The 16,255-nt window shown below is 37.8% G+C and overlaps 1 protein-coding gene across 1 annotated transcript; it reads right to left on the minus strand.

The window, feature by feature from the left end:
* Positions 1 to 1,982: 1,982 nt before the first annotated feature.
* Positions 1,983 to 4,305, minus strand: LOC103717310 (uncharacterized). Its single transcript, XM_026808513.3, has one exon. The coding sequence runs from the start codon at positions 3,903 to 3,905 to the stop codon at positions 2,163 to 2,165; it is 1,743 nt and encodes a 580-aa protein (XP_026664314.3). The 5' UTR covers positions 3,906 to 4,305; the 3' UTR covers positions 1,983 to 2,162.
* Between the last annotated feature and the right edge of the window lie 11,950 nt (positions 4,306 to 16,255).

Consider the following 16,255-nt stretch of genomic DNA (forward strand, 5'->3'; position numbering starts at 1 on the left):
TGATTTATGGTAACAGGAATATCATATAGTGGAAGAGTTAGATTCAATTACCAGTTTTGATGGAGAAGCTTTCTGATTGGATTTCTATGACAGCGAATGCCATATAGTATTGGGAACACAACATAGTGGAAATATGTATTTGACCAGTTTAGATGGAAGAGCTTTCTGATGACAGAAAAGAGAAATTGAAGGCTTACAATTTATTCAGTCTCTGGATTTAAAGTTTATATTGTGAAAGGTGGTGAACTTGGGAATTTACTGTAAGCTTTGAATCTGGAAGCTGATACATTTAACACAAACAGAGACCATGAAACAAGGATCAAAAACATTGGAAAGACAGTCCACCAGTATGTATAATTATATGATTAGAATGTTGTATTTAAATTAACATGATTGGAGACTTAGTTAAGGGATTGAGGGAATTGGTGTGAAAATACCGCAAGAGTTACAGTTGAACTCGGAAAAAAGTAGGAAAATTGCTAGAAAAAAGCATCATGCTGCTCTGACCGAAGATTGAAAGAATGTAGGTTCAGTGGCCTTGAATCCTACAGGTGGCATTAAATGAGTGAATTTATTTTTTGAACCTTCAAGTCTCCATATCGAAACTGGAAATCTGGGATGATAAAACAACAATTACATAAAATTGAATGTTAAGAGCAGCTGAAGTTCCTAATTAAAAAGTTATGCAAAAATTGACTGGCATAATTAAAACACAAAAAAATCTTCTTTCCCAAACAATGTTCTCATGTTTTTTTTGTGAGCATCTGACACCTCATAACTTGATCAAGAAAATAAATCAAATTCTCAACAACTCATAATTTTACTAAGCAGGTAGTCAGCATAACAAAAGAAAAGAAAAGAAAAAAAACCTAGCTTCCAGATTGATGTTATGGTGCAAATAAACCATGAAAATGAGTTCATCTGTAAAACTCGAACATAAAACTAGTGGCCAAGAAGCTTGTGAGCAGTGGCAAAATATATCCCTGGACCACACTTGTTCTCAGATATATTCCTTTCAAGGGATACTGTACACAGCCAGGGCACATGCCAGTGATGGTTTATGTATGTTAAAGTAGTACCAGTCTGGTTGATGGGGTCTACAAGAGGAAAGATGGTTTATTGGTTTGATGATGAAGAAAGGTTGAACAATAGGCATATACATGGTAAAGGCTGCTTGTACAAAATTCTGTTCATTTAAAGATTCACATGCTGCCCACTCCTTGAATGGATATAGCACACAAGTAGACTGCAGCCAGCATAGCTAGGAGCATATACTTGGGTTATCTCAATAAGCTCATGGACAAGCCTTGATGGGGCTGCTTTTGGAACATACTTGGCAACCATGCCCATACCTATCCCTCCATGACATAGACCTTCTGACAGTCTATGACTTTCTTAATTATTTGTAGGAAACCCACTTTCTGGCTCTTTTAAGCTGTTTTAGCTGACCAGATTCGACTATGTAGTAAAAACATATGCTCATTGAGCTGTCGAAGAATGCATCACTTGAGTTCTATAAAACTTATTGGACTCTCCATCACTCTTTTTCGGCTTTATGAGGAATCCTGAAGGAACCCAGAATTTTCAAATGCTGAAGGTAGGAGAACTGCCTCACTCAAAGACCGTTCTTGCGAGGAGAGAGCCATAACCTTATGGATGTGATGGATAATTTTATAGCTCTATTTTGTTCAGATAGGAAGGGTACTAATATTATTTGATGTGTAGCAGAGGCTTCCATGTGCAAGTTAATGTGTATGTGGCACATGGTATGACCCACATTGCCTCATCCCATTAGTAACGAGTGCTTTTGCTGCTATGAGACTGACACCAAGTTGGCAAGGAAATTTGAAGTTTTTGGATTAAAGATTCCCCATCAAGTGTTGATAGACCAGCAACAAGCATCTCTAATGTCATCATAGAGGAACATAAATACACTTTTTGGCATGTAATTTTTTTAACAACCACCAGCTTTACTTCGAGAATGTTGGAAACAATTTCTTACCATTGATATTTCAGTGATTGTTTCAGAGAAGAAATAAAAGTGCACAAAAAAGCGGCTTCATATCATAATTAAAAGGAAAGAAACTCGGGAGGGGAATAAAAGTAAGAAACTAAAGTCAAGACATATACACTAGACGATTTCAAAGTACTAATAATATAACTCACTTACTCCAGATTTTACTTAGGATGCTATGAAATCTGTTCCCAGAGAGCTTCTTAATGATTTTCTTTGCTTCCAAAACATCAGCTTTTGCTAGTTTCTCCAAGTGGTTCACATACCCAGATGCCAAAATCTTTCTCCTTCCATTGCTGCTATCTGCTAGCGAGATCAGGACTGAGAGCAGCAGCTTCTTTGTTACTGATTTCTCCTCATCTGGATTGAGCAACCTCATGATTTGGTTCACATTGTGGTCATCTTGAATGAATCTTCTGCGGTTTCGTTGAATTGGAACCATGCTGCAGAGTAACCCAGCTGCCAGTTCTCTGACTTCAAAAGATTTAGCTTCTAGCAACTTTACAAGCTCTGTCATAAATCCAGCATCACCCATCACCTTCTTGGTCTCCTCAGATGTCTCGCAAAGGTGAGAAACAACCTTGAGGCCAGATTCCTGAGTAGATATCTCACCATTCTTCAGAAGAAAGAGAACCTGATCGAGGAAACCACAACCCATCAAAGCTTTGATCAAACTTGTTGAGGTGAAACAGAACAACTCAATAGCCCGGACAGCAACCTCTCTTGCCTTCATTGAGTAGGGAGAGTTGGGATCCAATAACTTCGCGAGTGACTCAATGACCCCTTCTCCAACCACCATATGCCTAAGGCTGTCATCCTCCAAAACCATTGCATACAGCAATTCCATTACATGAATCTGGACTACTTCTTCCTTTGATTTCAGAAGCTTTGTGAACACTGAAACTGCTCCTTGTTCCACCATGAACTTTTTAATCTCCTCGACACTGCTAAGGTTCCTTAGTGTATTACAAGCCAAACCAATCAACTCGCTGCTGCTATCAGCATTATCACAGAGCTTGAGCAGCACTGTAACACCTCCATGAGCAGAGACTGACCACACGTTGTCAGAATTCTCCGTAAGTTTCCTCAGAGCTCGAGCAGCCCCCTCTTTTCCCGCTTCATTTCCCATCTCCAATGCCCGGATCAATGGCGCAATGACACCGCCTGTAACAAGAGCTCCTTTGTATGAGTCAAAGCTGGCAATTACTGAGACAGCCCTCGCAGCCTTCTCTTGAATACCCACATCACCAAATTCAAGAAAGTGCACCAGAAGACTAATACTGTCAGCTGTTTCAAGCACCGCTATCCTCACATATTTCTCATCCTGAGGAAGTATCTCGTTAAGGATGGCCAGGGCTTGAGCTCTCATATCCAAATCTCCAATCCTTAGTCTTGAGAAGAGATCCTTCATGTAGAATCTCATGTCCTCTCGGCTTGCACCAACGGCAGGCCTCGTTGGAACAATGGCTTGGGATTGTGAGAGAATTGCAGAAGCACATATTTGTGTGAGATGCTTGACGTGGAGCTCGAGTCTAGAGGAGACGGCATCAAGATTGCTCCGCATGTGGAGCTTTCCCCTGCTGTAACTTTCATCACTACATTGATCAGTAAGCATCTGAATGTCATTGAGGACTGTTACCATCGACTCCAAGAATGCAGTGAGTGCTGAATTGGCGCTCGAAAAGTTGCCATCAGCTACGGCTGTTAGGTTGGAGTTTAGCTGCTCAAGCTTATCTCTGATTAGTTGCCATTTGGCGGGGAAAGAGAGGATGGAGTAGGAGGAGGAGATCAAGGAATTAATGAGCTCCGATGTTCGCTGGAGACTGGTTTCCTCAGGAAGTTGATAGATGGGTGCTGCTTCTTTTCGATCTTCCCTCATTTCTGAGCTCATGAGGATGATGCCATCTTTTGGAGAGTAAGGCAACAGAATGCAGTGGTAGTGTCTAGGAATTCCAGTGGGTTATGCCGCAGCTTGGAGATGTGATGGGTGGCTTAAGTTGGCAGCAGGAAGAGGGGAGAGATCTGAGAGAAGAGGAGTATATTTCTTATTGTCTGATGCCTCTACATCCCTTCTGTTCATCCCTCTGTTATCTTTCTACCTTTATATGTGCCCATGGACATTAAAGAATCATATGTTGTGGTCACCGAATTCTGACAATAATAATGAAATTTACTGGATCAACCTCTGCCAGTGGGTAAAGAGTAGGGCCAATGCAATTGAGGGTGGGACATTTTTGTCTTTCAGAAGGTAGAGGATTTTTTGGTCAGTTTTTAGTAAAATTCTGGTGTGGCTGGACAACAATGATGAGAGGTTAGTTGGGAATATGAAGAGTCCATAGTTAATGGAAGGCTGGTGTTTGTTGTTGGTGTAGATGAACAAGGTTGATGAGAAGAAGAGGATTTTCTTTTGGCAATAAGGAGAAGGTAGTTAAATATGGTACAGATGTACCAATAATAATTTTGTATTACAGGATTAGGAGTTGGCATTGATGATAACACTTCAGGGCTAAAAGCCTATAGCATCACATTGATGTCGTTTGCTCTCAGTGTTCCAACTTTCGGTGCGTATTTACTTATTGGTACTCAATCCTATTACTTATTAATCCTTATGCTGCTGATTAATCCTAATATATCCACCACCTAGAAAATTAAAGCCCAATTACCATGTTTAAGTTACAATCTTATACCACCTTACAAAGGGGACTGTGAGAGTCTCATACCTCATTCTGATTGTCAATTTATAAGAGTTCGGTTTGATCTACCATGCACTCTAGAATTTAGCTTGAAGCATTGCCAGATAATTATACTACTTCCCTGATACGATGATGATCAGCAACGTTGTTTATAATTCAAGGCTGCAACGGTGTCTACGATTAAAATCTTAATCTGCTTTTGTAGACACATCAACAAACATGGCATTCATTTGCTCCTTACTTTCATGTGTGTGTGTGTGTATTTTTTTTTTTTTTTTCACTTACAATTAGTTGCATCCTGCTATCTCCCCATTGATGAGGACCTGAAAGAATTGCTTGTTAGGAGGATTGGCTGCACTCTGTGCATGTTCCCAAAATGCTATAAGACTGCTTCCTTAAGGCTGCTAGCCAACCATGGGAGGAAGAAGAGTAGTGACTGATGAGGCACACTTAATGCAGTAGGAGAACAATAGCTTTCAAGGACCAAGTAAGAGTATCAGCTAGGGGGTGTCATTGCCCCCCATGTGAGCCCTCAAGTTTGGTGGCCTTAACTTAGGCTTTTGGCCATCTTTGAGAAGTGGGGGCTGGAATTTCAGTGAGTGAGAAATGACTTCATCTATACTTCTAAGTGGTGGACACCACAAAAGCCACAAGGCTTCCATATCAAACAAAGATGAAAGGAAGAATACAAAGGAAAGGTTCATGCAACCAATAATAAGAGGAATGCTTTTGGAGCGAGCTGAAGAAGTTGGGGGTGAGGATGTGGAAGGCAATGAACATTACTTATTTGTATCTTCACACGACGGCTACAAAAATATGGCGAGTATATAAAAGAAACAGAATGGTCCTACAAATCTGTCGGTGCCATTTTCCTAAGATTATCCCGTTCGAATTGAACATACTGACTTCATTCTGCTTGAATGGTATTGCTTCAGCACTATTTACTTTGGAGGTAACGTAGATGAATAGTAACTGTGCTTGATGGATTGAAGAAAATTTCCTAGATGGAGGTCTTTTTCTGTCTGTCAGTGGCCAGAGAACTGTTCATTAGCTTTAGCTCTGGCTCTGATAAGGTAGACTCAATATTTCTCCATGAAGAAAAAAAATATGGTATACTCATAATTTTGTATAAATAAGGAGTGAGGGTATTCTAGTTCTCATATAATTTGGTCCACTTGGTCAGGTACGATCGAATGTAGAGAAGGTTAGGTAGCATGAAGGTCTTGGTATGATGGTGAAAGGTGTTGGTTGCTTGAGAAATTAGTGAGTGGGGAAGAAGGTATTTTCCAGGTGGAGGAAAAGTATTGCTTAGCTTAGAAGAAAGAAGGTAGAACACTAATTCTTTCATGTATACCAAGACCGAATCAAGAGCTTTTGGATTTTGAGGGGCCAACCTAGACTGAGTAATCCTTAAGCTGGTTATTTCTTTGTTGTGGACGGTGCGAGTTGTCTTGTTACTCTTGGTCTGATTCTCTGTCCAATTTCCTTTGTTCGGATTTTACATCTAACATTCATGGATGCTTTTGAAGTTTCTGAATTTTATGTATGATAATTAGTTGTTATCATGTCACAAGTTTGGCATCAAAACGAATTCATTTCTTGGTGAAGGCAATAATTTGTAAGAATTCAAATAATAAAAAATTGAAAAGCATTTCCCCAGGGAAAAAAAGAAAAAGAAAGTGAAGTAAACAACTATTTTAGAACTGATATATTTATGTAGTTATAGCCATGTATAAAAACAAGACTGGAGGAGACAATAGAATGGAATGATAGCAATGCGAGCACTAGCAAGTTAGCAACAGTAACAGAAGGATTCCAGCAATAACAAACAACCAAAGATAGCATCACTTTTTTTGTAAAACATGAAGAGTTCTTTTTTTTCTTTTACCTACAGCATAAAGAGTTCTTTTGGAAATATGAGATATTCATTTCGCCATGGGAAAATCATGAACAATTGACTAAATTTCGACTGGATTAATCATCAGAAAACAACTAGGAGATTATTTAGGCAATGAAAAAGATCTTGAATGAGCCTAGAATAACTTTCTTAAGACAATATTGTTGGTATCATTTTTTTCAATACTCACGTGTTCATGCAAAAGTAATCGTAAAAATTTGCACGTAAACATGCATCTCAAGATTCTTCTATTAATATACAACACGAAAGGTTTGGAGAGCGTCTTGTGAGAGCCCGAAGGTGCACAGGCTTTATTTCAATCGCATTTTGGTGTCTGAGAAAAAAATCAGGTGCCTTTGAAAAAAGCAGTTTCTGTTATGCCACAGTCATCGGGAGGATGGGGAATTAATTTCCGCAAAATTTTATGTGGGCCAAAGTCTGAAGACGTCGAGGCTTTGTTCCCTACGGGATCTTTGTATCAGTTTTCAGGGGAAAAAAAGGCATACTATTTGTTAGTTTTATATTAAAAAAAGTCAGAAAAGTCTTTTATCTTATAAAAAGCATTATCAATATATTTAAAATATAAAATATATTATATAGATATATATAAAAAGTGAGGTTGCATGTTTGGGTAAAAGAGAAAAAATATCATATATTCCAACATGTCTTGGCAAGAAAGAAAAAAATTCGCATATACCGCAGCCGATCGCTTGCTGGTACTCTCCCATACCTTGGTCAACTTCTATTTGGCACTCCTTTTGACAGAAAAAATGTGATTCTAGTTTCTCACGCATTTGGAACCTTCAGTCTCTTGCATTGCATCACATATGTTGGACCCTAGTCCATAAAATTTTGAGGTCCAACCTAGCTAGTCAGCGTGGACCCAACTCAAAGGTATTGGTCGTGCGAACCAAAAGCTCGATCCACCTAGCACAAACCTACCCTAGCTTTGCCCCTTATCTTCCCTCGCCCCCTCGAAAATTTCTCTTCTATTGTCTCTTATCTCTTTTCGTCTCTCATGTTTTTTTGCTACCTCTCTCTCTCTCTGCTAGATTTTGCCGCTAACTACCCTCACCAAGCCCCTTTACCCCATTTTAGGCCCCTTCTATTTGTCTTGCATAACCCTAGCTGTGTCGAGCCACCTCTGCCCAGATTCGGCTGGTCATGGTTATCGTGCCTTGTCACTTGGTTGGCCTGTGCCTTCTTCTTTCTCCTATGATATCCTCTCTACTATTCCCTTCTCGTGAAATAGCCCCTCACTGCCCCTCTATCCAAATGCATCGTCGTCTCGCCTTTGTCGGCCACCCTTGTTATGTTGTTTGCGACTCTTGCCCATAGTTTCACTCTCTATCCCCTCATAAAATCCTAGCTTCCCATCAACCATTCCCTTTCCTCTTCTTCCCCCAATTCCCTACTTTCTCTCTTTAAGCTGCCTCTCGATTTAGGATAATCTACTACTCTTAATCCCTAAGTAGAGCCCTCTCTAATTATTTTTATTATTTTTTCTCTAATTTCACTTAGCTTAATTTTGTGTAGGGGCATGACCATCCAGGAAAGAAAAAGGTCAGTGTAAGGTTTTACACTCTAATCCCTGTTCAATCCTTTAACTTAAGTAAATAGTATAGATTAGGGTTAGCAAATCCTAAGGGTGGGGTTGGTTTTGAAACCAAACATTTTGATATTAGAAAAATTAGATAAATTGGTAAATGATTAATAAAATTATTTATAATTGCTAGGTGAATAACTATATCAATCTTTAGGCAAGTTAGTCCTCCAATTTTCTGAGAATAATTAATATTTAATATTGATATTAAATATTACTATTAATTGAATTGGATATTTTAAGTGTACATTTGGAGTTATTGGCACCTTGATTGGGTATTGTGGCATGCTAGTGGTAAGAATCCCTATTGTTTGTTTTTGAAAATTATACAAACTTGTGATACGAATATATATTATAATATTGAATGACTTTGATTGTGAATGGCTTCCAAATTTGTCTTGAGTGTGATGTGTGCATGTATATTATGCAAACTTGTGATATGTCCATGTATATTATAATATTGAATGACCTTGATTTTGAATGGTTTTCGAATTGGTTTTGAGGTTCTGGATTATGGACATTTCAGAATGGTTTGATTGTGGATGCTTAAGATTTGGTCTTTGGCCATGAGTGCTTGTGAGTAGTAGTAAATTGAGGTGTTGCAGTGGAACGAAAATCTTCAATGTTGGAAATTATGTTTTGTAAATACTGAATCCAATTATGTTGTGCATAGAAAGTGGTGATGGTTTATCCTAATAATGTTGCGACTGATGAATTGTTTCTAATTAACATAAATGAAAATTGTAAATTATATCATTGAATGGGTAGGTGTGAGCTCTCGGGTAGCCATATTACTATTGATTGTTCTATCATAGGCTAGAAATGTATAATTTTCAATCGCCCTATCATAGCCTGAAAATATAGTATTATCGATCATCCTATCATAATTTGGAAATATGATACTATTGATTGCTCCTTCAAAGGTCAAAAACATGACTATGGACGGTTGGAAGTTAAAAATAACTTAATTTACTCATTATGTTGTCCATGATGAATGGGTGGATACTGACCATGTTACTATTAATTGATTCTCTATCAAAGACTAAAAATGTGGCATTATCAATTCTCTCTTTACTTGCTATAAATGTTGCACTATTGATTATCTCCTCATAGGTTGGAAAAGTGACCATGGATAGTCCAAAGACAAAAATAATTTAATTTACTTATTGTGTACCCTTGAGACTAAATAGGCGTGAGCTTTGGGCTAGCAATATTATTATTCATAGGTTAGAAATTTGGCATTACTGATTGCCATGTTGTAGGTTGGAAATGTAGCATTATCATTTACCCCATCATGGGCTAGAAGTGTGATGATATTGCCTTGCCCCATCATGGGTTAGAAATATGATTGTGGTCCATTGAAAGATGAAAATAATTTAATATAAATATTGGGTACTATTGGGATGTCTCCCAAATTTGACCACTGTCAGAAATGTTATAAAATGGCAATGAGCTGTTAATTTGAATCATTGTTAAATGGAGTTATTATTTTGATCGTGTAAAATGCATTGATATATCATGATCCGTAAAGTAGTGGATTTGAGAATTTAAGTGCTAGTTAACTGGAATACTTTCATGGTACTCTTTAAATTATGTCAATGTGTGTGCGTGAAGGGATTCTTACTAAGTTGTTTAGCTTACATAATTTCCTTTAGTTTTTTTTTTAAGCCACAGAATACTTAGTACTTTATTGTGGTCTTAGGTTACTAGGGAGAATTGGAATACTTAGAATGTGTCTGTCACCATTTTTGAATTTTGGAATCCTACAATTAATCAACTCATGCTCATCTATTAATTGTGGAATCTAGTTACATTATTTTGAAGCTATATTATACTTTATATCTTCTCTAGTATTTTTAAGATTTTGTATATGTTTCAAGGCCTTGCCCTGCGGAATGTATAATCATGTCACGTGCCTAGCTTGAGTGGTGTTTGAGGTGCGACAATAATTCTAGTATATTGCACATGCCAATGTATATAATCAGACATATGAGAAAAGGGAATGAAAACACTATAGAAAAAAAGAGTATATCCCGATTGTTAACTGCCGATGCTAGAAAAAGGCGTCGATAAGTTGTTTACCATGCCAAAATTTGCCAATGTAACTTATGAGCATCGAAAGATTACAATGCTTAAAAGCATCAGCAAGGAAGGACGGAAATTTTTCAACACTTTCTAGTACATGTCATTACGTTATGATGCTTAAAAGCATCACAGAAGCCAGTAACGAGACCACTTCTAAGCATCGTTATGTTTGGCAGTCTAAAATGAAAGAGATAAATAGATCTTATGCTCTTTATTCTTTTTCAAATTGTTACTTATATTCTGGTATTATGAAAATATTATTAAATATTGATGATATTATATTTTCTTATAATTAAGGATCAAGTATATGATATTATGAAACTCAAGACTTATTGTGAAATAATGGTTTCGTGAATATTTCAATATTAATAACTTCTTTATGAACTATGAACTTTATATTTATAAAAATTATATTTTTGTTATAAAAAGAATAATTTTATGATTATTCTACTATTATGTGTTTATTTATGGGCTACGAACTCTATAAAGCCACCTATAGTTTTATTCATATATGATTCAAAAAAATATAATTCAAGAAATATGACTTAAGAAAAATTATCTTAATGACTATAGTAAAAAGGCTCTCAGATAGTTATGTATGGTCCGTAAAAATAGGATAGATCAACATCCAGTTTCATACGACTCTGTCAATAGATAATAGTAGTTGGCGTACGACCTTACTGGCAGATAATAGTAGTTGGCATACAGCACTGCCAGCGGGTACTAGTAGCTAGCATACAACCCTACAAATGGATAATAGTAGTTGGTATTTGCTGATTACAACCCTGTCACGGGTATAATAGTGACCTTAGCATTTAGTCCGAGAGAAGTAATTTGATCAATAATATAGTTAGATGGTAAATAATTTATAATTTTATTTATGTTGTACACTTGGAACCATGATTGCAACATATTGCTGATTTATATTTGCATGATTGACTTTATGACTTACTTTATCATATGATACTATGATATGTTCTATTTTGCAATAATTATTATTTTCTTTATATAATGCATCGATTCATACAAAAACTTATGCTTGATTTGGTAAAGTAGTGAAAGCTTTACTTATTGAGCCGTGTCGTTCATAAATTTTTATTTTTATTTTTCTCTTCTTAGGCAAATAAAATCAGTAGGGACGAAGGTTAGTCCAAGCTTGGAGTTTGCGCTAGCAAGCTTAGCTATTTTGTAGAAAAATTTTAGTATTTTAATTAACTATAAATTTGTTGTTAATACTTTTCTGAATATTGAGGATTATGGGTTTGGTATTTATGTTTGGATTTAGAAGCTCTGAACCAATAATGGTTACATTTAATGGATAATAAAATTGGACTTCTATTTATTCTGTTATTTTTAAGATGGAATTGGAAGCTAAATGAAACGTTTGACTTCGTGTTATCGTGGGTTGTATCCTTCGGTAGCACGACCATGTCATGCATGTTCTAAATCTGGAGCGTGATGGTGTGTGTATGTGTGTGTGATGTCTTTATTTGTGCTAGCACCTAATTCAAATACTTTAGCCACGCAACAATCTTGCAAAAAAATATTTTATAGTTCACCTGAAGCTCTCCCATTGCCCAATTTGTCAGCGCTTGTGGTGCCAGAAGTCATAAGAGAGCAAGAATGAGCCACATTTATGCTACCGAACTTTATAGTGTGAAATCTTCTAGTACTATTCTTATTTGAGAACAAGTTCTATACAATTCTAAGTGGGGAAATTTTCGAAGGTCAAGCAAGGGACATGGCAGTTGGCACCTTATTATTGGTGCCGATACTCTAGCCCATATACTATTGTTTTTTTTGTAAGCAATATTTTAGTAATAAGAAATCTCACAAAACAAAGTTACATAAATAATTAAATATGCTATGCTAGTATGACAATATTAGCTAGAATGCAATAATTTGGCAGCCTATGCTACATCAATTAAATAAAGGGAGTAACTGTAGACACATCAACTATATAACTATTCATGCAAATTTTTTATGTTACACTAGTACCACCTTTTTTGTTTATAAGCATGAATAAAGTCGTATTTTAACCTTACATATATGAAAACACAATATCTAGATATATTATATATAACACAAGCATTCAACATTAAATGACGAAAGGAGAAAAACTAAATGTGCGACGTTTGGTTTCCAGACAATAAGGGGCTACTGTTTGAACTTTTTGAATGCAGTCCCTTCTTCACTAATTCACCCCTCTGCATGTGTGCTTCTCTCTCTCTCTCTCTGTGCGCGTGTGTGTGTGTGTGTGTGTGTGAGAGAGAGAGAGAGACCAGCATGCCATGCATATCATAATCAAAAAAAAAAAGGAATTATATGGAACAATTAAAAAAAAATCCTTTCTCTATTCTATGCAGCACTTCATGCAATTAGAATCAAGGGTTATAATTATCTTTGATCATTATATATATAATCTATGTGGATGGAAACTCGATAAAATTAACAAAAATGATTGTTGTACGTAGTAAGTTTTTCCTTTTATTAATAGAAATAATTGTTTAGATGGCATTAAATATGAGATAGGAAGCAAAATATTAGGAATGAAAACCAAATACAACAATTGAGGGGGAGAGCGAGATGCAAAATATTTATTATATTAAGAAAACCCTCAAACGTAAAAGAAATATGAAGACAGAAGAGTAGGTTTAGGGGGAAAAGTGAGAGATAGATAGAATCCTATTCTTTAATATAGCAGAGATCCAGCCATACATTTCATTGGTTGATGAGACTAGATCCATTTATCAAACACTCCTTTTCATCTTAATGATAAAAATAATTAGTACCATTACAAGCTCTAAGGATCACATCCCATGGAAAAAATTGCTGGTAAAATATTCAGGAGCCATTCTTTTCTATATGAGAGCAGAAACTCCCATAACGTTTCAGACCCATTCTAGATCCTATGTATCAGAACATTGACTTGACATCATACAAAGAATCTCTCTTCTTCTTCTTCTTCTTTTTTGTTAGGATGGGTAACTCATACCTGACGAGCACGAATGCACCCAATAAAATAAGAAAACAGAATATCTCGGAGCGCTCGGGGCAACTCCATATCCTCAGCCCACAAGGTATTACCTGCATGACTGGCCACGTACGCGGCCACCTAATTCGCAGCTCCATTGGCTCTAGGCTTGTTAACGAGCCGAGCTACTCGGGCTCGGCCCGTTAAAAGCTCGACTCGAGTTCGGCTTGTTAGTCAAACGAGCTCGAGCCCGAGCCTAAAATGAGGCTCGTTTAAATTCGAGCTCGAGCCCGAGCGGCTCACGAGCCCAAACGGGCTCGAGCCACAACAGTGAGACCAAAGAAATGGACCTCATTTTAATGACGTATGGGCCTTATTTTAATGACGTAAGGGCCTTATTTGTGGTATTTAATGTGGATTTTTGTTATGGGGCTCGAGCCCGAGCTCGAAACGAGCTTTACGAGCCCAAGCCCGAGCTTTTCTTTTACCAAACAAGCCCGAGCTCGAGCTCAATACAGAGCTCGGTACCGAGCCCGAGTTTTGTGAAACGAGCCGAGCCCGAGCCTCCCCAAGCTCGGGCTCAGCTCAGCTCGTTAACAGGCCTAATTGGCTCCATGAATTACATGCTTGGCCTAAAGGCCCCTCCATCCCTCGTCATTGCTCAGATGTCTCGAAGTAACGGATGGTTGCCGTCGGCATGTCTCGGACTCTTTTGGATCCAACTGATGACCATGACCGAGTCACCCTCCAGAATGATTGAGCTGGCTCGTAACTCAAGCCGGGCATGTCAAAGGCCTACCTAGGCAGCACTCAGCTCCGCACCCGGCACCAAGATGTTGAATAGCTGACAGCAGCCTACTGCTACCATCCTAGCGTCCGGGTCTCTGATAACAAAACGCGCGCCTCCTCTCATTCCACCATCAGAGACGGACTCATCAAAATTGATCTTGATAAAACTCAGAGGCGGGGACTCTTAGGTGAAGAACATTGTATGGGCACTGTAACCCCAAAATGGAAAGGAATCTCTTCCTTTCCCACGAAGTCCAAAGGCAAGGAAAAAGTGCCTCCCGCCTGCTGATAAAAGCCTTGAATCCGTAATAAAACAAGTCACCACTAAGCAAACAGGACAATCAACTTTTGCAAACAAATTTGGTCCTCCACAATGACAACATACTGTGTACAACTTTGGATTCATTATTAAAGTTTGAAAAATAATACTTACACCTCCCCGACTCTCACCTATCTGCACGCTGGTCCCCTCTTCTTCAAAAGTTTCAATTAATCTCCTTTAACTTTTGATTTGCATCACTGTAGCCCTTTCTATCCATCTCCATCAATCCGTTGGTAGTGTAAGTCAGCAGGTGACAGTCACTTGCCTATGTTCAAAGTATTTCTTCCAAAATTATCTTTGCTGGTGAGAGATAAGGAAAAAAAAAACATTCAATCAAAATGGTAGAAAAAAGAGAGTCTAAACTTTTTCAATAAAAAACAGCAAAAAAATGGAAAATCCAATCTTTTTTTAGTACAAAGAGGGGGAAATGAGCAAGAAAGATAAAAGAAATCAGAAGAGATTAGGCAATGAAATGCTTGGTACCTGTCACCCTACTCGCTATGCTCGGTGAAGTTGAGTTTCCACTAGGTGAAGCATTACATGACGGCATATCCACCACCAGTGAAGGCTCGAAGAAGGTTGAGCATTGCCACCACCTGGTAATAGACCCTGATCATCATCTTCTACAGGTCCAGTGTCCTTGACTTCTTGTTGAACACATCACCGTTGATGTTGTCTCCTTTGTAGCTATAGCTTCATCCTATTCTACTCCTCAAACGACTCTGACCTTGGCTTTGCAAATGTTTCACCATCCTACCCACCTTGTCCAAATCCACGTAATTAGCCCTAGATTTGAGAAGATCGAAAGGCTAGGTATAACAACCTAAGATCTTATCTAAAAAGACTAGTCAGAAGGTGTTATTTAAGTTTTTTTGGCTTTGTACTACCGAGTGAATAGCCAATGTGAGACTAAACACATGCCAGCATGAGTTCTCACATGCTCCTCGTTCAAACTTTAGAATTCTTACTAGGCCAAAAGTCCAAATCTATTTAAATCCATTCACAAATACCATAATCTAATCACAAATATTATAGTCATCTCATGATCAGTCCAAATCGGTCCATGCTATAGTGTCTCTTTATAAAAATTTAGAATATCATCCAAAAAGGCTAGCCGAAATGTATTATTTAGATTTCTTGGTCATGTATAGCTACATAAGATCTATCTGGTGCATAGCTAATTTAGAACTAAATACACGCTCACATATATCCTCACATACTCCTTCTATTTAAACTTGATATTCTTGACAGGCTAAATGTCCAAATCCATTTGGATCCTAATTAAGTACTACAAAGCCAATCACAAATACCACGATAAGCTCGTGGTTAGACCAAATAGGCCTATGTTGTAGTATTCCTTAGTTCATATAAGCCATCTGCCAAATTCGCTTTGGATAACAATCTAGGACCTCATCCAAAAAAACTAACCAGGAGATATTATTTGAATTCCTTGATCCTATATAAGTACTCAAGATTTACGTAGTATATAGTCGATATGGGACTAAATACATGATGAGAGCACAAAAGTGCGATCTACATATCACCTAAATTAGTGTTATTGCTAACTGATAATGATAAATTCACCGGTTTAATATTATATTTTCGTTTGGTACAGGTTATTACCAATTAAAGTTTAAATGCGCATTTGGTACAGATTGCGCAGGCCCAATCCTACCATGACTTGGTCGAGCACATTTGCCCCCGAGTGATTTTCTACATTGTGCTAGCCATCCCACAGTTCATCATCAGCATCACGTCTTCAACACGTTGCGATGTCCCAGCATCCGCGCCGTCCATCAGATCACCTTCCAAATCAGCCCCACATCCAAAGATCTGCAATCTCCCTGCATCGCACAGCCCTTTTCCAGACTAGCCTTC

Source organism: Phoenix dactylifera, chromosome 8 (assembly GCF_051530095.1).
Source record: "Phoenix dactylifera cultivar Ajwa chromosome 8, Ajwa_hap1_PhDact_Kaust_v1.1, whole genome shotgun sequence".
Classification (NCBI taxonomy): domain Eukaryota; kingdom Viridiplantae; phylum Streptophyta; class Magnoliopsida; order Arecales; family Arecaceae; genus Phoenix; species Phoenix dactylifera.